The sequence below is a fragment of the Calidris pugnax genome, unplaced genomic scaffold (assembly GCF_001431845.1).
Source record: "Calidris pugnax isolate Ruff unplaced genomic scaffold, ASM143184v1 scaffold326, whole genome shotgun sequence".
Lineage (NCBI taxonomy): Eukaryota > Metazoa > Chordata > Aves > Charadriiformes > Scolopacidae > Calidris > Calidris pugnax.
In genome coordinates, this window is record NW_015091265.1 from 571,679 (window position 1) to 594,816 (window position 23,138).

Consider the following 23,138-nt stretch of genomic DNA (forward strand, 5'->3'; position numbering starts at 1 on the left):
ACACTGTGAGCCCCAATAGCTTTGTCCTGCTCCTGCCTCAGTTGCCTCAGGGAGGTCCAAGACTCCATGTAGTATTCTCCAGCATACCTGGATCTCGCTTAAGGCCTAACTCTGCTGAGCTGCTGTCAAATCTACTGCTTATGGAGCCTACCTGGGATCTACTGTTGCTCAAGTCCTGAGGGAAAACTGAGGAAGAGCCAGACATCCAAGTGGAAGGACCCTAGGCCAGTATAGTGGGTATTCTGCTCCATTCCATTTCCACAAGAGAATGTCATAAACATGATCTTCGTCAAAATCAATCTGCAGATTTAAGTCTTGGACAGTGAGTGTTCCTTGGGGGCTTGTGGATTCTTTCTGGTTTCTATAAAGAACAATAAGCTGTAAGTGTTGTGTGAAGAAAGAAAGAAATACATCCTGGTTTTCCAAGTTGTTCGGTATTTAAAAACAAGGTCAGAATGAATTTAATAGATTTCCTGTTTTATTTTGAAAAAAAAAAAAATGTTGCTGATTTAGTTATTTATTTGAAGTCTTGTACCTGAGGAGGTACAAGATACAAGGTACCCACTTGGAGTTAAATTCATGTGTGCGTCTATGCTCAGTTAAGTTCTTTTCTTGCAAAACTGGAGGTGTCCATTTATAGGTTCGAGACATAAACATTAAGTGCTGACAATGTGGATCAGAGTGAACATGTCGCTTATTCTCCGCAACCAGCTAATTACTGCTTAAAAATTGATGAAATTCTGAGGACCATAGAAGTTTTCTGAAGTGCTGTCTGGTGGTTTTCCTTTTTCCTTTCTTGTTCTTTTAATTCTTTTTGCAGCTAACTGAAAACTGTCTCTGTAGGCTTCTTTCTGTTTTCCTTCCAGCTTACTGAAACTTCTTTTCCTTAATGTTACTTTGATAAAGACTCCACTGCTTTAATATATAATTTTCATTGTGACTTTCATTGCTGCAATTAAGTGGCTAATTGAACAGTTTATAACGTGTATGCCTAATTGCTTCTGCAAGAGGTTAACTGTGAAAGGCATAGAAAATTAACACACAAAATGTTGCCAAGGTTACCTTTTACTGAGAAAAGCCTCAGAGATTTTGTTTACTTTGCTCTTTATGGGCAATAAAACTCCTGAAGATGTTTTTAATATGAAACTTCCTGTGATATTAAATCTTACATGTCAACTACAGTGTAATATGCCATAGTTTAAAAAACTTCCATGAAACATAAGCATAGAAAATACATTTGGGGTTTGGGGTCCAACCTGCAGTAAGGGATGTAAGACTGCAGTTAAACTTCCCTTTTCCTGCTTACCTTTCAAAAAATATAGAGCAGCAATTGGGATTTTTTTGGATTGCCTTCAATGAAAACAGAGCAAAACTAATACTAGCCTCTAAGAATACCTTCGATGGGTTTCTCACAGAATAAATAGAAGTTTAATCTGCTTTTGCTATTTATAATACACAGGATTTAGAACAACATTCATTCCAAAAAAATAGTAAAGTTCTTACTGGTCATGTGGAGGGATTTTTCTGGTTGTTCCCTGGACTCTGCACTGGGTGAAATGGAAAGCTGCAGCATGTAAGATCAAACCTAAGAAAAACTTCGGAAAAATATAAAGTTCTCAAATGTATCTTCAGTGTTTTTTTTATACATAAGGCATTATTATAAGGCATTATAATGTCATTTTATTATTATAAAATAATCTAATCATTATTTTATTATACAGATTGTATTTATGATACAGTTACAGCAAAATGAGAGAAGGAAAAAGTAATCCTGTGAATGTAGGAGGAAACTTTTTTGTTTGTATTTAAAACCATTTCTTTATAAGTAAATATTGCAGGCTAAAAAAAAAAAAAGTTGCCTTTACAAGATGTGTGGGGAAATGTTGCAGTTTGAAAATCTTTGTTTTCAAGCAGCTGGGGTTGTAAATGTGTTTTCTGTATACCTTCCCACTTCCTTGTCACCCTGGTGGTAAAAATCAAATAGTTTATTTGAACAGTCTCTGTTGACTAGAAGAACCTGTACAATACTGCTCTTACAAAGGAGCCTTTCTTGTGTTGACCTTCTTCTCCTCTGTGCTTAAATTACTATCCTCCTCTATTTCTCTACCACTTCTGAAATTTACCACTTTCCCTTTTCTAAGTCATACTCACTTTCCTTCTGTAATCCTCTTGGTTGCACACCCTGTACATTTTTAGTCTGGTCCTGGTTTATACTTTTGTTTTCTCCCATACGTCAAGGGAGATCTTGATGGTAATGATGATGGCTAATATTCTTAATCTTTCTAAAACTGAATGCTGACACAAGCAGGTGTCTGCATTGGTTACGGTGGGCAAAGTTTTATTCTACTGGTCTTGCAGAATTTCAGCAGACTGAATGGTCGTCTATATAGATGTCTTTCCTTCTATTACATGTGAATGTTCTATAAGCTTTCAGTTTAGCGAAGTTATCCATACCGTATTTGAATTTTTGCTACCTCCATTAACTCCAATGTGTATTTTTTCCCCACAGGATTTAACAACTCTGAACGCATGTGTGACAAAGAGTTCATAATACGCAGAGCAGCCACGAATCGTGTCCTAAATGTCTTGCGCCACTGGGTCTCCAAGCATTCTCAGGTATTCTCCTCTGGCACTCTTCTTCATCTGTAATAAGTGAACCGGTCCTCCTTACAAAATATTTTTGGGCAATTCTGCTGTATAGCATAGCAAAGGTCAAACAGCCTGGAAAGTAAGCGCTGTATAGATAATAGGGTAAATTAGTTTGTAAAAGCAGAGTGTTAAGCAAGTGAAGAATCATTCAACTAACCTTGCAAAGCTCTCCTGAAAATACCCAGTTACAACTTTATTCCTGGTGACATTGTGTGAGTGCTTTCCTGCTGCAATGTGTGTTGAAATACATACATAATGAGCAGGTTGATTAATTAATCTTACAGATTGTCAACATTCATGGTCTAGGCATTGGTTCAGTTATTTTGAATGGGTTAAAATACTTGTGCTTGCATACAGATCTTTAATTATTTGTTGTGAAGCCTATATGGAAAGAGGGAGCAGTCCTGCATGTCAGGCCCTCTACAACCATGACAGGACTGTGGGTCTGACACATAATCATAAAACTCTGTTGGCAGAGGGAGGGGAAAACAAAGAAATCTGAGCAGCTAGTAGAATTCCATAGATAGCCATGTCCTTTATGGTGCCAAATGATACCAAATTTGCTGATGATACCAAACTGGGAGGGGTGGCTGACACCCTGGAGAGCCGTACTGCCATCCAGCGAGACCTGGACAGGCTGGAGAGGTAGGCAAGGAAGAATCTCATGAGGTTCAACAGGGAGAAGTGTAGGGTCCTGCACCTGGGGAAGAAGAATGTCAGGCACCAATACAGGTTAGGCATGGATCTGCTGGAGACAAGTTCTGAAGAGAAAGATCTGGGGGTCCTGGTAGACAGCAAAATGACAATGAGCAAGCAGTGTGCTCTTGCGGCCAGGAAGGCCAATGGAGTCCTGGGCTGCACAGGGAACAGTGTGGCCAGTAGGTCGAGGGAGGTCATTCTCCCCCTCTGCTCTGCACTGGTGAGGCCACAACTGGAATACTGCATCCAGTTCTGGGCTCCCCAGTTCAAGAGGGACAAGGAGCTACTGGAAAGAGCCCAGTGAAGGGCAACAAAGATGATTAAGGGATTGGAGCATCTCCCTTATGAAGAAAGGCTGAGAGAGCTGGGACTCTTTAGTCTGGAGAAGAGAAGGCTGAGGGGAGACCTTATAACTGCCTAAAGTACCTAAAGGGTGGTTTGAAGGAGGAGGGAGCCAGACTCTTTTCAGCGGTTGCCAGTGAGAGGACAAGGGGTAACAGGCATAAGCTGGGACGTAGGAGGTTCCACTCAAATATGAGAAAAAACTACTTTACAGTGAGGGTGCCAGAGCCCTGGAACAGGCTGCCCAGGGAGGTTGTGGAGTCCCCTTCTCTGGAGATCTTCAAGACCCGCCTGGATGCAGTCCTGAGTAACATGCTCTGACAAGCTCTAGGCAGCCCTGCTTCAGCAGGGGAGTTGGACTAGATGATCTCTGTGGTCCCTTCCAACTCTAAAAGTTCTGTGAAATTCAGTGAAATGAGGTAAATGTTGGAAGATTGGAAGGAAGGAAAGGAAGGAAGGAAGGAAGGAAGGAAGGAAGGAAGTGCATGTTGGAAACAAATGAAAGAGTTTTGTGCACCTTGGATAAATAGTACGTCATGGCAATTATAGACTGCTTTGTCATACATTCTGATAATGAAGAACACTTATCTAAAAGGAGTTTATTGCACAGCTAACTGCTGTATTGTCAAACTGCCCTGTGTCATACTCAGTTCCCTTTCTTCCCATGTAATGGGTTTAATTTTCATAGAGGTTAAGTTTGCTAGAGAATGAAGTCAGTAAGAGATGTGCAAGTGGGAAAATAGGTTGTGTTTGAAAAGCTGAACAGCCCAGAAGAAATTAATAAAATCTCTTTTGGTATCATGGGCATGATTAAACATTTTGAGTTATTGGCAACCACCTAGGTACACCAAGTTCTCTTTGACTACCTGTTAAATTAAAATCATTCCGTGGCAAAATCTTAAGCTGTAACAGGAACAGCACAAGTCTGTTCTGTGTTATGGTAGTGCACTGGTCGTACTTACTGGGTCCCTGACGCTGCCTGTATTCAGTAACTGCGTTGAGTTGATGGCCTATATTAATTAAAAGACAGTTAACTAGTGTGATGGTGAAAATGTTAGGAGTCATCAGACTTTTGTTCTACATTGAGCAACCCTCTACATCTAGTTACACTGAAGTTTAAGTTTCAGAGCTGGCCCTGATTGTGATGATTCTCTGTCATAAACTCAAAGTAACTGTGAAGAGTGCAAGCTCTATCATTGCAGCAATTTACCAAAAATTTACTTTGTCTTCTTAAAAATACCTGTTCTCTCCATTTCAAAAGTACCCATGATATGCAGAAATATAACATTGTCCTGAATACTTTTGCACACACTTTTGCATAGTGTTTACAATTAGTATTCCTTTAAAAATATTGAGTACAAAGTTAATGAGTAAAAAATCAACAAATGTGCATTTTCAAAGTACAAGCTATTACCTGGACTCCCTCGTCTCTCACTGCCTTTTATTTTTCTTATGGCAAGGGTGGCAGATTTTAATTCTCTAGCTTTCTTAATCCAGTATTCCAATATAGCAAATATTTTAAAATGCCAGGGCTTTGGAATAAAGAGTAATGAATGCTAGACCAACAGAGCATATAATCAGCTTTTTGTGGTGTTTACTTGTGAGACTAGGGAGAGAGAAAGGACAGAAGACCTCAGTAAACCAGAAATGACTGAGTAGTTTCTGCCAAAAAAAATATGGGACAGGGCTGCTTTAAGAAAGGCAAGTGAAGAATTGCTGTCTGGCCAAATTGTATGAAATGTTGGCAGTAAAGATGTATAGTCCTGGGAGAGCAGTAGCTCAGAGCCTCATTTTACAGTAATAACACAAACTAAAGACCAGAGAACCCTTAGCCACCACTGTCTGGTGAAGAAATGCTTATTAGATTTCCAAAATGACCAAACAATGTAAGCATTAAAATTCAATGAGATCAACAGACCTGCCAAAAACTTTATTACATTGTAAGGTATTTGCATCATTCTCTGGCCACTTAGTGCATTTGAGACATCCTTTACCTTCAGCAGCGGCCAAGGACAGGTTTGATTCTATTTAAAAAAAAAAAAAGAGTTAACAAAGTAAGTTTGTATTCACAAAGATAAATATCGAATTCAGTATGTGTTGCTGATAGTGTTTTCTCTCCACTTGGCTTTGAATTTGCTTTTGCTGCAAAAACTCCCAGCAACAAATAGGCAATTTCTGTCCTCTGTGGGAGAATTTTCTCCCACTGTCTGGTAGACTGTTCCTCTTGTGATCCTTGTGATCATTGCTAGCCTGCATCACTATAAAAGGTGACCTACTGTGCTCATTTTTTTTTTTTTCTGCTGAAATGCCATTTCCTTATTACTAGATGCAAAGAGAAGGAAAGACATTAGATGGATAAACTGTGGGGCTTTCCTGAGTTCTCTTTTTAGGGTGAGAGATGCTACTACAGCCATGCTTAGAGCTGCAGCATGAGAGTGACCCTGCGGCACAACTAACTCTGTTCTGCTGCTCTCTGATCCACCAGTGACAGCCAATTCTCTACAAGTTACTTGTCTGCCTAAATTATTGCACTGATGTCTTGTGTTCTAGTGCCCAGAGCACTTGAGGTGCTGCACAGTCACAGGCAAGGGGGGCAGGCTGTGTTCGGAAATGTGTGCAAAGTAGAAGCACTAACATACAACTGTCTGTTAGAAGTGCTCTTACATATATCATCCCACTTAGTTATTCCCTGCCCTCCATCCGTCCCTCTGGATCCCTTTGGCTTGCTTGAGCGTGCTGCTCTCAAGTGCATAATAACACGGGTCAGGGTTAGTGCATGAACCCCGGGATAGAGGAATTATCCAAACAAATGGTTTAAAGCCTTCTGTTTCCTCACTTTTTTTTTTTCTAGCAAATCCTTGGCCAGGCTTTGGAGGGCCTTTTCTCTGCTGGGCTATGGAATGAATTAGCTTCCTCAATAATCTCGCACATCTTGCAACTGTGTAAAAAAACACCGTTTTGGATGTTTTCAGGGTTGTTTTTTTGTTTAAAGCATTTGGTTTTTAAAATCTATCTGAGCATGGACAGTATTTAATATGTAAACTTGTCTGTGGCCAGAAAACAGAATTATTAAAATTAACAATTCAGCCAACTTAGTGAGGGTGTGCTTCATAAAGCGGTTTCGTTATCTTGAAATCATGCTAAACAATGCTTAGAAAAAGGATTTTTTATTTTTAAGACTTGGGTCATACGCTGTAGAAGCCTCACTTAAATTCCATGTAAAAATATGGTGATAATGCCAAACCTGCAGCCCTTCCAGGAGGGCAGAAGGAACTAATTAATGTCTTCAGGAGCTCCCAAGGTACAGATAAAAATTTTGAAGAAAACATCTTCACAGATTGTGACGCATACTTTTTGGTTTTTACCACACTGAGCAAGAGTAATCAAACCTTTTCTGTTCATCAGCCAAAACCAGCATAGGATGAAAGATGGCTTGTTTAGGTTTTCTGGGGTTTTTTTATTTATATTTTTTTGTTCTTTTCATTCCCTATCCCTCCTTTTTTTTTCCCTACTCTTCTCTGTCTTTTTCATTCAGCCACCTACAAGCCAACAAAGATTTCTTTTTGCCCAAAATAACAGCAGAACGTTCATGTTTACATTTTGTTTTTAAAATGTGATTGAGAGGAACAGCGTAGGATTCTCCTGTTGTAAACAATGAAAACACAAATGACGAGGCAGACAGTCATTGTGAAGACAGCAGCGTTGATGGGAACGGAAAGGGCTTGAGAGGATAAAACTCCCACTGACTCCTGTAGAGATGGAAAAATAGGAAGGGAAAAGGAGGCCGAGAGGAGGAACTCTCTGTATGATTTTCCTTATCCTAGTGAGGTCGTGCAGCCTCGTTTTCTTTGTTTAACAATGCTTTCATATCTTTTATCTAAACACTTCATGTTACAAAATCAAAGTTTTTTTTCTGCTTCTGTGGGAAGCAGATTGAGATGGAGCTTGTCCAAGGAGAAAGCTTTCGCATCTGCTGGTGAAGAAAGAGAGGCTGGCTTCTCCAGACTTCCCAGTTTTGAATGACAGCTGGGTGCTTGTTCCTGTTGCCTTCTTGGAAGATCTCAGCTGGAACAAACTGGCAAGTCTTAACGCTCCTACAAACCAGATGGCTGCCAGACAGTGTCAGTGAGTTATGAAGTTACCACGAGATCTGGGGAGAAGATCAGGGCTTGAATTTTGAGACTATAGGTCATTATCTCGTGCCTGATGCCTGTCTTGCTCCAGCTGGGAAATAATCTATGTCCTCATACTGAAGAAGCTGTGTTGCATTTTCAACAGAAGGTTTTGCAGATGTAGTTATTGGTAGCACTTAGGGATTGTGGAGGACACCTGAATACAGAGAATTGTCCAAGCAAAGATGATTTAAGTTAGCTAAAAATAATTCTAGTGCACGTGAATTGGCCAATTCCATTTTTTACCTTGGAATAAGAATCAAGATAAAAATTCCTTTATACAAGCCCCACTTGGCTCATGCTTAAAGGCATAAAGTAATGAACATGATGCCTGACAAAGTTATAGTAAGTTTATTGTAGAAATGTGAACAAAATACACATACGGCACACATATTGTACAAAAGCAAGATGTGCTGTATTTTAACTACATTTCAAATTAGCCCCTAGGCTCCGTGGCCTCTGCCTTGAAACAGCAAAGAAATTTCTGGGGTTCTTTCTGAAGTGAACAGACATCACGATACAAATTGTGAACTGAAGAAACAAAGAGGTTGCCCCAGAGAGAGGCAGAGCAAGGGAACCCTGAGTGAGCCTTCCAGCGTGCCGTTGGCCACTTAGTGGAGAGATCCAGTTTGCATAAACTTATGCCCCTTTGCAGAATACGGTTATGCATTGAATAGTAATGCACTTAATTGTTGCTACTTTCTGCCCAAACATCGCAGAAGCGTAAGGGTTTGCTATACCATGACCCTTCAGGGAACGTGAGTCACCCCCAGAACGGTAGCCAAGCTTGCAGCCAGTCAAACTAATTAGCAGTACTCTGCACCCACTTCTGCTGGAGCCTGACAGGTCCTTCTTCACGGAGGTCTTTCTGCAGAGCTCTCGAACGTCCCTGCATCCCAGGACTCAGAGGCAGGGATGTCACATTTCTTTATCTGTCCTGAGCGCCTTAATCTGACGCTACGTAATGTCTAGATTCTTCTTCCACGGTTTCTTCGTGCGACAGGGCTGCACAGTGCTTGGATGAGGAGGGCTTTGTATTGTGAGAATTACTCAGTCGTGCTATTAACATGGCTTGTACTTTTAACCTGATTATATTCCATCAGGAGTGACAGGTTAACGCTGATTCTGTAGAATGGGGACTGGCACTCGTCCCCGAACGATGGCTGTCCCTTTGCACTTGAAGCTAACTGGAAGACAAAGCTGCTGTCCTTTGCTTGCCTCTTGACATAAGCCAGACTTACTTCAAGTTCAGGGATGCGTTTTCCAGATACCCAGTTATAATATCTTTTATCTCCGCCTGCCACGTGTGTAACTGTTTTGTTGCAGGTAAATTTATAAACACATCCCTCAGCACAATTGCATGTGATAATTGCAGTGTGCTTTTATGCTGGGAAATTAAATATTGTTGTGGAGGGCTGCAGCGCTGGAGTAACTTCATTTCACTCTGATAGAGTCTGATCTGCTGTGTGCAAGATTAAGAGTCGCTCCACTGAGGACATTGAAATAATTATCTGGTTGCACTTTGTCAGGAGAGCAGATATATTAAAATTGTAGGGCAAAACACATCTATTTAAAAATATTCCAAATTATTTGTAAGCAGTATTTCAGTAGATCTGTCTCCCCTCCTGAACATCTCCAATACTGGGCTCCCAGCAGGATTTCATCATTAGCCCATTGCTTTGAAGTAATCAGTGATAGTCAGTAGCAATGCTGGTCGTTCTCAGCATCTGTGCCCATCTCCTATGTCCACCTTGCTGCTGGAGTTGGGGGCAAAGGACAGCAAGTCTACACACGGTATCTCCACTTTGTATGGGTACTCACAGAGACATCCCAAACCCCAGCTCTAGCTTTACGTGCAGATTTCCCTCCCTTTCACATCTGGCATTTTTAGTATTTCATTAGATTTTTCTTCTCCCTTCACTAATTTAACTCTTCCTTCCTCTCCCTCAGAGCATTTTCCCCTCCAGATATCTCTAAAAATTTTGCCATTGCCAGCTATTGCATGAAAGTCCCACCAGTTTATCTCTGCCTGACATTTCTTACTTGGTACCTCTCTGGTTACTTCACCTTCCATTTTAGAAATGTGAGCACTTGACCTTCCTGTTCTTTTCCCACGTTTGTCTTTTCTGCTTCTCCCTGTTTCCATCTAACGCTTCCCTCTTCAGGTTCTCTTATTAGTGCTTTATGAAAAAATCTCACTACGCACTTATTCACAAGATGAAGAGAAGTGGCTAGAAAAATATTCCAGTGCATCGGGTGCTCTCCATTGTAGTGATAACATCAGCTACATCTGGGAGCATCTGTGGAAAGATCCTGGGCTGTGTGAGCCAAGGCTGGGAATCCGAGTTGGAAAGCAGTCAGCTCCCTTCCTTACTGGCCTGAAAAAAGGCTTCCAGCCTGGGAAGCACGCTCGATCAGCTGGATAGAGTGGTCCCCTGGTCCATGACAAGTCCTGCCAGCTCAGGCTGTGATAACTCGGGTGGGTGGCACCTTCCACCAATGCTGGCCAGAGCATCTGGAGAACTTTCCATTCTTGGGTCTCCTCAAGCATAACGCTATGTAGCAGAAAATTGGAATGAGAAAGGGAGAGAAACTAATCAAATGAGTTCAAATGCATTCAGCAAAGGCTGTCATGAGGGAGTAGTGCTACATTTATCCTGACAACTCGCTCGCCTCCTCCTCCCCTTCACATGGCAATCACAGGGTGCCTAAGCCAGCCTGCCAATTGGCTTTTTTGCCTTGTGAGCAGGTGCCTGAGGAGTTAAAAATTGGCTCTAGTTTCAGAGCTGAACTTAGGTGAGATTATTTTTACATGAAGCATGTAGGGTTATGTTGAAGTTGGATGATGCGACTCTGTGAAAGGGTTCTCTCAAATTTCTTTGCGGTTTCTCCACGCACAGCCCCTTCCCCTCTCCCCTCCTGCCCCTTCCTTCCCTCCTTCCAGTGTTCTCTGTAATCCTTACCACTGACCTACTCAAATATAAATTAAGTTCTTAGGTTTTAGCTCCTGCTTATTTGTCAGGGTTATTCAATGTTTGCTCACATTGTTCAAATGAAGAATATTTCCTCTCACTTTGGAAGATGTAAAGCGAGAGGGGAGGAAAAGCTTTTGGAGTTTCAGTGAGCCCATGTCAAAACTTGAAAATTATATCCTCTGTATAAACCACTGACAGCAAATCTACTGTTTCTAGTTGTACTGCACCAGCATAGCTAAATCTTATTTTTCTTGCTTTCTGCTGCCTCTGCTGCAGTCTCTTTTATTCTGGCCAGTGAATCCAAATCCATCATCCCCTACCTTTTTTTTCCCCCCTCTTTTTTTCCCCTCTTTTTTTCCTTTTATTTTTTTTTCTGTCAGCTGGGGTAGGTTGTTTCTGAAGCACTTCTTATGCTGCAGCACAGCTTTCCGAGCTCCTCCTGGCAAGGGAATGTGCTTGCACTTCATAAAGAGAACATTGCTGTCTAATCCTGTGCATGGTAGGGATCAACAGATTGGTTGTGAGTCTACATAAAATGTAACCATGCTGAACTTGGGTGCTCTGTAGTTACAAAGGAGGCTTCTGCTCTTGTAGTGCAGGTGGGTGACAGCAAAATGAATACACTTCGGTCTGTTGCTGCAGTCTTCTACTGCTGGAAACTTCATCAAGTGGTGCTGAGCATGGTGCATGGTGCTTTTGATTGGTTGGGAACTTCATACATCCTATTCTTATCCTAGGTGACTCCAGGGCAGACCTCCCACTTAACTCATCAGCTGTCATTTTTTCTACATCTGCACATTTCATAAGTGGTTTTGCAGTATAAATATTAAATAAATAGGGAAGAAATATCTTTGCTCGTTACTGACAGTAATGAACTTAAAAATAAAAGTTTAAATTTTGCTTGGAAATATTAGATAATTTCTCTGCTTAAGTGAAATAAAAATTTGAAAAAGACCCACAATCCTTAGGCTGCTATGGACTCTAAAATGTTTTAGAGGCATGTGCCCTCTCATGAAGGATTACACTACTGTCAAATTGAAATCTGCCTGCTGGAAAATGGAGTGTTTCTTGTCTGACTGACTGTGTTCTTTCTGTGATACGTAAATTTAAACTAAAAGTCAGTTTAAACATTGGGGTGGTCTAAAACACGCAGCCATTTAAATGCAAACCAGTCTGCTCAGAATGGTGGCAGGGTCTTGTTCACAAGTCCTTCCAACAGCTGGAAGAAATAGTGAAATGTGTTACAAGGACATACAGCAGGTAAAAGTGTCACCAGAGAGATGTGATAGGCGAGATACCTAGACCTATGTACAGCTACATAAAGATCTGTATGTGCCTATGCTACAGATATAATATACATATGTAATATATTAACATACATTCACATATATAATGCCCATAATACAGATAGGTATAATCTGCATGCATTTGTAGTTATTTATCTGTAAATTATATTTAGAATTGGTTGCTAAGTATTTTGGTGTTCATATAATTCTCACGTTAACCTTTCTACATAGAGTTAAGTACATGTACATGTTTAAATGCAACAATTTCCCTAGTTTTTTTATATATTTCTTATTACACTGGTATCTCAGTACCCCGTAGATCATGAACTTCAGTGAAAAAATAGATTAGCTCTCCAATTTTCCTCTGAATCCCACCTTTTTTCTTTTTTTTTCTCCTCACATTATAAGAAGCAGTCAGCACCTTGCTGTAAAAAGTAATATCTCCGAGCACAAAAAAGAGATTTTGGGCAGTAAGACAACAGCTGCAGAAACAGCTGCATGTACATAGGGCCAGGTCTATCCTCTGGTGTGTCCTGTAAGCCTTACTTTGTGGCTTCCATTCCCATGGAAACAAGCAGGGACTTGCCACAAACATGGTCTTGCTGGCAGGTAACTGTGGGTGATCAAGGAGTATCTATGATGCACTAAAGGACTGTTTTATTATCAAAATGCTAGCTTTGAGCTTAATAAAAGCATTTCTGGAGTCTACTCCTGTAAGTTCCCACCTTAAAGTTTGTACATTGTTCTGTTCTTTGATTTTCTCCACTATCAAAAATCAACAGAAATGGTTATTGGGTTTTCCTGTGTCAGATATCAGTCTGCCTCGAAAATAATTAAAATGCTGAGGCTTTTACGTGCAGTGCCAGAGAGCACTAATCTGATTTATTGATCTTATTAGATTGAGTACTCCACTACATGGAACAAAAAGCAGACCTTTCCAAAAGGTGAGTATGAGATAAGAAATACCAGAGTAGGAGGCAGATAAACAGAGAAAATCAAGAAAACAGTGAACAACTAGTGTCCAGCCTCGCTAGGCAGTGAGCTGAGTATGGCAATTAAACTGTTTTCCTGCTTTTATAGTCATCACAGGAGAAGAGAGGATAAGGCATTTTGTGAGTATTGGTGATATGCAGTTCTTCTTTCAGAATAGGAAGGTTAAGTGATTTGTTTATTTCCACACAGAGGATAAAGGTCAGAAAAGGAGATAAATTGCAGCCTTTAGGGCTCTCACTTTTGTAGCCTGTTGACTACAATAGCTTTCCAAGTTTTCTAAATATTTTCAAAACTAATAGCAAAAAAAAAAAAAAGGCAAATCTCACAAAAGTATATCCTTTCAGTTATTTGATCTACATCATTAAAACAAAAGGAAGTAAAAATTGTTTTCCTTTGTAGGATTTTGAGCTGAACAATGAGCTGAAAATGAATGTGTTAAATTTGCTGGAAGAAGTTTTGAGAGACCCCGACCTTCTGCCACAAGAAAGGAAAGCTACTGCAAATATACTGAGGTAAATACATCTCTAATAATTTAGCATATTAACTACAGCATGTGAAATAGTTAGGCGATCATGTATCATAGAATTCACAGGGTTTGGTTTTTTTCTCCAGAGTATTTAATTTTGAAGGATTACTAAGTGTTTTATTAGCGATAAAACAGAGTGTGTTTTAAGTTTCATTCATAAAAATACCTGTATTAGAAAATTGTGCTGCAGTACAGCTGGCAGCTGCAGTTTCAGCCCTTAATGCAGAAGGGAAAAATACTGCCTGGTAGAGCGACAAGACCACTCACTGTAATAACTGGAGGAACTCCTGTCTCAGTAACGAGCCACCCACTCTGCTAAGCCCACGAGAGGCTCGTGGTAGCCTGTTGGGCCTCACCACCCTAACAGGACCATGCTTGCACCTTCCTTTGCCTTGACACCCTGCCCAAAGTTCTTTGGGTGGCGTGCAGAGAGGGATTCGTGTTTGATTAGTGCCATGAAATAAAAGACCTTTAAGCTTCTGCGCAGCCAGGACTTCTTCAATTAGGGTTAGAACACCTCATTTCGTTACTCGGGGTTGGTATTGCAGAGTTAAGTGCCTGGTCATGCCAAAGAGACAAATCTTTATAAGCATTTATCAGTGACAATAATTTTTTCTACTAAATGTGACTATTTTATAGTAGCTGATTTTTATGTAAATTGCTCTACATTACTAAGGAGCACTAAACATCTAAAGACTAGGCATTTGTTAAAATAGGATACACTGAAAAACCACAAATAAATCTATAGTGTCCTTTGTTAGTATTTTTGTAATGATTTTGTTGGAAAGCATTAATGTGTATCTGAATGCAGTGTGTCTGAATTTTCTTAGGCTGTTTCACACGTTTCCCCATCAGATACATAAGTTTAAAAAAAGTCAGAAGAATGAGGGGAAAGTTATTCACCTGGAGGGAAAAAAGTCAAACAAAGGTTAAGAAACAAACATAAGTTCTTAATAAGAGCCCTTCATGTCAATTTGATCCTACTTAATTTTTGCATAAATAAAAATAAATCTCCCTTTTAATTATATCGCATGTGTTGTTATTCAAAGTAAAAATAGTAAGTTTGATTCATGTATTTCTTTGAAAGAAACAGCAAGCAAGAAGAGCGAAAACGATTAGGATGATGGGTTTTAATAATATGTGTGACAGCGAAGGTTCCGTCAGATTGCTCACAGTGTGAAAAATTATCTTAAGACCTTTAGCTTCTTAAGAAAATATAAGAAAATAAACCTGGAATGGCTGTTCCTGGTAGAGTAATAGAATAGATTATAGGTCTTTAACACACAATTTTGTTAGAAATTTCCCATATCCAGTCTCCAATTAGCCAATTTCCATTAGCTGTTGCATTAAAAAATGGGACCTTGGTAATTATGTGTAAACTGTGAGTTGCCCCCATTTGCACCCTTTGACTTAGGTCTTGTTTGTCCTCTCTTTCCTTCTAGCTCTTATTACTTTGTTATCTAAGCACATTGTATGTGCTAGTGAGCACAGTTAATTAGATATTAGATAGATTAGATAAGACTGAATTTTTGACCATTCTGTGAATTTTCACAGTGTATTTCTTTTTCAAAAATTAAAATGGTAAATTCTGTAAGATGTGAAAATTCTGAAAAAGTTAAATTATTAAAATCTGAGAAATGGGAAAAAGAAAAAGCAAAAGGAAGAAGTAGTGAAATAAAACAATACTCAATGAAGTCAAGATTTTAGAAAAAATGAAAAAATATATGCACAGAAATTAAACTAAAAGTTAACTAAAAACCAATTCATTTGAAATATTTTGCAAAACAGATTGCATTTTTAAAACCCCTTCTTTCATAGTCATTATTCTGACAGGATTTCTGGAAAGGATTATGGTACTTTACAAGCAGGCAAGTAAAGCATGTATAAAATGGCCTGTTCTCAATGGGAGTTTCCGTTGGAAACAGGTAGACAATGAAGAATTCCTCAGCCAAGCCATCTTCCATCAGGGTTTGCAGCTGTATAGCTTAATCCTACCAGATTTCTCAAACAACACAGTTTGGTTATAGATTTGATCATACGGAGTTGTAAGTACTTGGGTTACATCCCACAAACCAGCACTGCAAAAGGAGCTACTGGTGGCTGGGTGTGCAAGACTGGTCCTTTTGTCTGGATGCTGCATGGATGCCACGCTTCAAAGTGAGCCATGAAATTTAAGCCTTGGCTAAAACTGGTTGTCAAAACCCCTTTATTGCTTTTCAAAACTGGCAATGCTAAGAAATATGCATGCTGGACAATGTGTATGTCGAATATTTCAATACAATTCTAATTTCGATACTATTTCAATACTACTTCAACACTAAGTCCAATAAGCATCAGTGACACAGTATTGCTGTCCCAAGTGTTCAGAAATCTGCTATGTTCCATTTCCAGTAGCAACCATCTTTCAGTAGCAGCTGAAATTACTCCTATCCGTACGTTTATTATATACACAAACTGCCCATAAACTTTCAAATAAGAGCATGGCATAAATAAGCTTTCAGATAGAAGCTGTTGCATAAATACAACTTTCATAATTTAAACCATTGTCAAGCTGCAGTCAACAGGACATAAGTTAGCCTCCAAGTTAAAAATGTTACTGCATAAAACAAACTGTCCCAAAGTCTTACACTGAGCAAAACTGTGAACTGAAGTGCTTGGGCTCGTTCTCCAGGCACACAGGAGGCAGTTATTTGCCAGGCACATCACATTTGTTAACAGTCAGCTGGTAAGGAGAAATTAATTCACCAGGAATGGGAGCTGCTTCAATGACCTTGTGAGATAGAGTGCATTGGAACAATTCTGATATTGGAGGAAAAAAAATCATTCAGCTGGGGTGAAAATACACAAATGTGTCGGACATCTCACTCTTTCACTGGAAGGAGGAGCTCTGGTTCTTAAATCACCTCAGGAAAATGGGTTGTAAGGTGACTGAGAGTGGTCTCCAAGCTTTGAAAAAGCACTGTAGTTACACCTGGAGACATACACTCAGCAAGGCTATATAGCTAGCTAAGAAGAGGAAATTAGATGATTTAAGGAATAATCTGCAGTTGAATGCAGCTGTTTGTGTCTGGTAGTGACACAAGCATGCACATTCCTTTGCTCTTCCACAAGCCTCCATTTTTATTGCATGTTATTAAAACAGGAATATTTATAAGCTTTAAAAAACAATGATTGAGTTGCTAGTCCTGAGTAGTGACCTGCTGTCCCATGGAGTCTGTGAACACACACTTCTGGCTGCCCCAGGAACCATCTCAGCTTCTGGGGCATCAAGCAGCAGTCCTTCTGGTCCTCCAGCATCTCAGCCTCAGAGGTGGAACCAACTCCAGACCGTTCTTTGAAAACTTAACTTTTTAATAATCCAAAGTACAAAACTGAGGCATAATTTCTATCAGGAAGCTTTAGCTTTTCTGGCAGGATGAAAAGGTCTTTGATCAATTCTGGAACTGATTTCATGAAGAATGAGAAACCAACAGAAGCAGAAGAGACAATATACACACGCCTGCATCCTGTCTGACAATACAGTTGTATGAACCCAGCTGGCAGCCAGGTTTCTAGTGCCAGAAGAACAAAGTGTTTTCTTTATTTGTACTAAAAGCAAATATACTGCTTCTGGTGCAAAAAGAGGACATGGTGACACAGAAACGGTTCTTTCCTTGATATTCTTGCCTGATGACTCCCATGGTGCCATGGCTGGTTGTAGAAGCAGGTCAAAGCAAACACTGAACTTGCTCATCCCTGTGACAAACAAAACTATATTCCTCTTGACCAAGAACTGCTAAGCTTTAAGCAAATGCTCCCATACTGCACCAAGACATTATGAAGAGGCACCATGTTCTACACCAGTGTATCTCTCATATCATTGTTTTCCTTTTTCCTGCATCAGATTACAGATTTTCTATCATTTGCTAACATGGCAGATTACAGTCAATGTGCTGAATGTTAAAAGAAGACCTGTAAAGGAATAAAATTATTTCTTGGGTTCCTTGAACTGTCCATAGGTTATAATGACAGGGTGAGGGGAAAGGGATTTCCTCTCTGTGTTGGTTTAGAAAAAATTCTTTCGTGGGACCCACTGTGTCTGACTGAAGCACTTAACCATGAAATAAACTGCAGACAGCTAATGAAGCACTCCTTCCAAGGTGACTGCCTATCACGAAGGAGATTCTGTCCACCAAAATTGTCTAAAGTTAAGTATTCTGACTGATCTTCCAGAGATCATAGAAGACATTTTCCTTTCTGAGACAATAAGAGAACACAGGCAGTGACTTGCAAAGATTGTGAATCCCACCCTGGATGTCCTAAAGATATCTAGAGTCTCTCTTGTTATAGAAGTGTGTAGAGGTTCCTCTTTTGGTTCACGTACCAGTGTCTGGTTTGCAGAAATGATGTCCAGTCTTTCACCACCACATAGCCACCTCCTTGCAAAGATGTTCTCTTTTTGGTTTTTTTCTAGAGGGCTTTCATCTAAACTACTAAGAGAAAGAACATAAATTACCCACCTAGAAATGAAGGGCTTTTTTACTGTTATTAGAAATCAATTTGTCTGAAGATTTTTGACAGCATATTTTTTATGTGAAAGCATAGAACTAAAAGTTTTGATGAAACTTTCATTCAAAAGGTTTCTGTGGGGCAGAGTGAAAATGGGAAGGAGGAGTGAGCCAGTTGACATGCCCCTCATGAAAATAGTTGTTAACCCAATTGCTAAGTCATAAAATAGGCTTTTTAGCTGTTCTAAAGAGGTGCTTGCTGCAGGCTTTTATATTTAAAAGGCCTTGGCTTAACAAAACATGTCAACCCTCAAAGTAGGTCTTGGTTCCCTGCATTTCATTTTTTGTAGTCTACTCTTAACTCTGAAAAGTAGGGGAATTCAGAGTGAGGTCAGGAAAAGCATTTCCTTTGATAAATTCAGTGTTGAAACACTCATGAAAGAAAGCTCATGTTTTCTTAGCCTTTGTATGGGTATATTCCATGGAATGTCTCCTTGATGGATATCGGGTACAAATGTCTCTTTTTACGAACTGTCCCACCCTTTGAGTGTGTGTGCACGTATCTGCATGTACATTTCTAGGAAAATCAGTCCCTTTCTTAGCAGATTACAGGAGGAGGAAATGTTGGTTTATGTTCCAGAGATATTATGGTCAGCTCTGGGAAGGACTCTGCATAGAGTATGAATGGCAAGGAAAGTGTTTATGAGCGATACTGAGCTGTTTCATGCCTTCTTGAGTCATCAAATGGAACAGCTGGTACTTCTTGCCTGATGAGATTTTTGTTGAATGGACTGACAGGATTTCTCTGCAGGGTAAAAAAGCTTATTTTTATTCAATATCTGTTCTGAAAGCCAGGCAAAGCTACTGTTTTGCTTGAGATTTTATGAGCCTTATTTACTAACCCCTGAAATGTAGGTAAAACTTCATTTATGGTGAAGCAGGCAGGTGTAAGGTTCAGACTGAAATTTGATAAATAGTCCTGTCTGCAGAAAAAAAAAAGGTGGTTCAAGAAACAGTTCCTTCTTCTTCTTCCTCAGAATAAATGTAAGTGAAATCCAGGTATATGCAGAGGTCAAAATTTGATGGATGACCAGTTTTCTGCCTTGTATGATCTCACCAGATAACACATTTCAGGCTCTATAACTTACACCAGCTTTTTAAGAATTTTTAAAATATTTTATGTATGATAAAGAAATGAGGAGATGGATGTTAATACTTTCCACTTGAAAATTATTTTAATATTTGGGCTAATCAGGCATGAAGAATAGTTTTAAGTGAGAGGGAGGTCTGAACTTAGCTCTTGCCTCGAAGAATTATAAAGTTATTTCTTACGTATTTACTTCCTTAATTTGTAAGCATAATGGTGGAGGTGTCATCCCATTCAGTCCTCCCTGAGAGGGATACCGCTAAACAGCCTGGCAGAATCTCTCCTTGCCTTGGCTTTCTCTCAAAACTCTTTTCACATGGACCTGTGCTTCTTACCCAGCTTCCAGGAGGCTCTCCAAAGAGTGCAATGGGAACTGCCCAAGCAGAACTGAGCAATTCAACATGTCTTCCTAGACCTGGGTCGAAACTAGGTATCCCAAAGCCAACAACAGTGCAGACTGAACTAGGAGCTACTATTGATGCTATCCAAAATTAGCTCTATCCAGTCTAGAGATGCATTGTCCTCTGCTGATTTAAATGTGGAGCATTTATGGATAAAAGGAGAATATTTTTTTTTATGACACCACATGTTAAGAGAAATAGCACCAGTCATTTCTTTAGAATGAGGGACTGGAGGTCTACATAAAATGTGAGATGTCATGTTAGACAGTATCAGGAAGCAAAGATGGGGGAAAGTTAAGTATATTCAGCCTTTTTAAGTATCTCATGTTTCCTTTTTTATTTTGTATTAAGCAAATACAGTAATTTCTGTATCAAAGGCGAGAACTCCAGCCAATATAAAATTATATGTAAGGAAGTCAAATGATGAGTTTATGAGATTACTGAGAATACTTGGGGCAGAAGGCAAGCCCTCTCTTTTTTTTATTTTTTATTGCCAGGAAGCACATGCTCTTTTCATACAACAAACAATACCTTTCTGCAGGCAGTCAGTCATGAGATATAGCACAAAATAAGCTGCTCAGGAAAGACAGATTGCTGGCATATTTACAGTTACTGAGGCTGCACAGCGTCATTATCTGGAGAAGAAGCTTAGGGGTCTCCTGAAGAAGCAGATATTCAAGACTTTGCACAGCTTCCCCATCAGACACAAGGTGTTTCCCTGCGAAGAAGGGGACTTTTTGTGTGGATTTGATAGGCTGAAAGTGAAGGCAAGGAAGTTTCTTAGACCCTTTCTCTGTGTATCTGCATTTGATTTTAACCTAGTCCTCCAATTTGGCAAACCAAAAGGAAACAACAGCAACCCACAACAGAAGAACCTAGTGTACTGAGCATTAACACTTCCTCCCCACCCACATAGTACAAATTCCTTTGTATCTTACACTCATAGCTATGTGTATCTTACACTCATAGCTAAAGTCTCCAGCCAATATAATTCTTTTCTTTTAACCCTTTCCCCAGCTGGTATGTGGAAAGTCTGTTACTACAGAATGCAAAAATAAAGCATTGGAGGGACCATGAGAAGATACCTGGTCCAGGTGCTGTGCTTTCTGGAGTGATCAATAGAACTGGATTTTCTTTGAAAATGGTCATCTAAACTATCCTTGAAAATTCAGTGGCTGAGTATTCTGCAGCTTCTGGAGAAAGCCTGTTCCAGTGTCACCTCTACTTGCAGTTGAAAACTGGAACTTAAATTTTGAAACTGTATCTCCCCTGATGCTAATTAATACAGTGACATCTTGCCTGGTGTCATCTATCACTGGTGTCTTTAAAAGCAGCCTTTCGCATACCAGCAAACTGTTCTTTCTCCCTAAATTTTCTCTTTCCTGTTTTATATTGATCCAGCCTGTTGAAGGTTTCTTTGAGACCGTATTTTCCAAATGAAGGGGTAAGATACTACATCAAGGTAGATGGTATTTGATGAGTACTTGTTGCTTCTACTGGCTTCATTTTTGACCCGTTGCTCTGAAATAACCCTAATAATCACAGGTTTTCTATAGAAGAATTGGAAGCATGGATTAACAATTGCATTACTGGAAGTAAATCATGCACTTGCTACAAGTAAAATCTGCTAGCAGTTTGTTGTCTGTTTCCACACTCACAGCTCTTTGTGTGGGACACTGAATAGGACGTGCCAATAAACAGGAACACTTCCCAGTGAATCACTTTTATGCATGCCTGTTTTGCTGTATTTTCTTCACTTCTCAAATGTTGATTTTTCAAACATTTTCCCCAAATATCCTTTAGCAGAGTAGTGTAAAAATCAGAGAAAAGGCTTGAGATGTAATTTTCTACCTTTAAATTTGCTAGAATTACTCAAGATAGAGAACTTCTCATTACATATTATTATTATCATGTGGTTTTGTATTGCCAGTCCAGTTCCCAAAATGGGAATTATATTTTTTCTCCACCAAACTTCTTTGCACTAAAGTCAAAGTGGGATAGATGCAGAAACCTTATCACTATAATCAGCAAATAAGCACAGTAGCTATTGTCATTGACTTTTCTATAGCATATGCTGTTCTTAGCTCAGAGATTTTAAGCCTTTGTGACCATCATTTTACCTTATGTGACTTTGATGTCATACCATTTTGTACATTTTTACTTAGAAGAAGACATGAGATTTCGGTACCAGATTTCTTTTTTTTTTTACCTCTTCAATTGCAGCCTTAGGATTTATTTTAGATATGCATGATGGCCTATCTGTGATGATGTTTAGTCATAACCATAGACATTTATATATGCTACTTATTTTTTCAGGGCTCTTTCTCAGGATGATCAAGATGATACCCATTTAAAAATAGAGGATATCATTCAGATGGTAAGTTCATCTTGACATTTAAACATAAATATTCCTATAGAAATGTTGTGGTTTCAAGTCAGCAAAATGTAGCACAACTGCAGCTTTACAACCCTGAACAGAAATACTGTTCTTTTACACCAAGAATGTACAATTCACTTTAGAGAAAGTAAGAATTTGGAGACCATATCAAAGATGAACAGGTCAGAACTTTAGGATTTAGATTTAAATCACATAATAATGAGAAAGGGGAGAAAGATATTGCTATATAGGAAATGGTAAGTGTCTGCCATCTCAGCTGCCGTCGGAAGCATATCTGGCCATGACTGACAGTGTGCATCCTCCAAACTGCAGTCACGCCATCTCATAAGTGCATTGCCTTAACCCAAAGAAAAGTGTGGGCAGTGAGCTCGGTGCAGAGTGATTATGTGGAAAGTAACACAGAATGCACAGACTTTAATGGACCCATGTACAAACTCATGACTTGGTGTGTGCCTGTTTTCTTATGAGTTTCCAGCCTGATGTTTTACCCTTGTGGTGTTAGCGATTTGTCCTAACTCCTATTTCACTGAATTTCACTGAATTTTTAGAGTTGGAAGGGACCATAGAGATCATCTAGTCCAACTCCCCTGCTGAAGCAGGATTGCCTAGAGCTTGTCAGAGCATGTTACTCAGGACTGCATCCAGGCGGGTCTTGAAGATCTCCACAACCTCCCTGGGCAGCCTGTTCCAGGGCTCTGGCACCCTTACTGTGAAGAAGTTTTTTCTCATATTTGAGTGGAACCTCTTATGTTCCAACTTGTGCCCGTTGCCCCTCGTCCTCTCACTGGGAACCACTGAAAAGAGTCTGGCTCCCTCCTCCTTCAGACCACCCTTGAGATACTTGTCAGCATTAATAAGGTCTCCCCTCAGCCTTCTCTTCTCCAGACTAAAGAGTCCCAGCTCTCTCAGTCTTTCTTCATAAGGGAGGTGCTCCAATCCTTGAATCATCTTCGTTGCCCTTCGCTGGACTCTTTCCAGTAGTTCCCTGTCCCTCTTGAACTGGGGAGCCCAGAACTGGATGCAGTATTCCAGTTGTGGCCTCACCAGTGCAGAGTAGAGAGGG

At 39.8% G+C, this 23,138-nt stretch overlaps 1 protein-coding gene across 2 annotated transcripts in view; it reads left to right on the top strand.

Annotated features, from left to right (window-relative positions):
• Window positions 1-23,138, top strand: part of RASGRF2 (Ras protein specific guanine nucleotide releasing factor 2) — a 134,666-nt gene that overhangs the window by 100,551 nt on the left and 10,977 nt on the right. For both annotated transcript variants that reach the window (XM_014960533.1, XM_014960534.1), the window contains exons 18-20: window positions 2,510-2,616; window positions 13,516-13,628; window positions 21,994-22,054. In XM_014960533.1, the coding sequence (XP_014816019.1) occupies window positions 2,510-2,616; window positions 13,516-13,628; window positions 21,994-22,054 (281 nt within the window). The remainder of the gene's footprint in view (window positions 1-2,509; window positions 2,617-13,515; window positions 13,629-21,993; window positions 22,055-23,138) is intronic.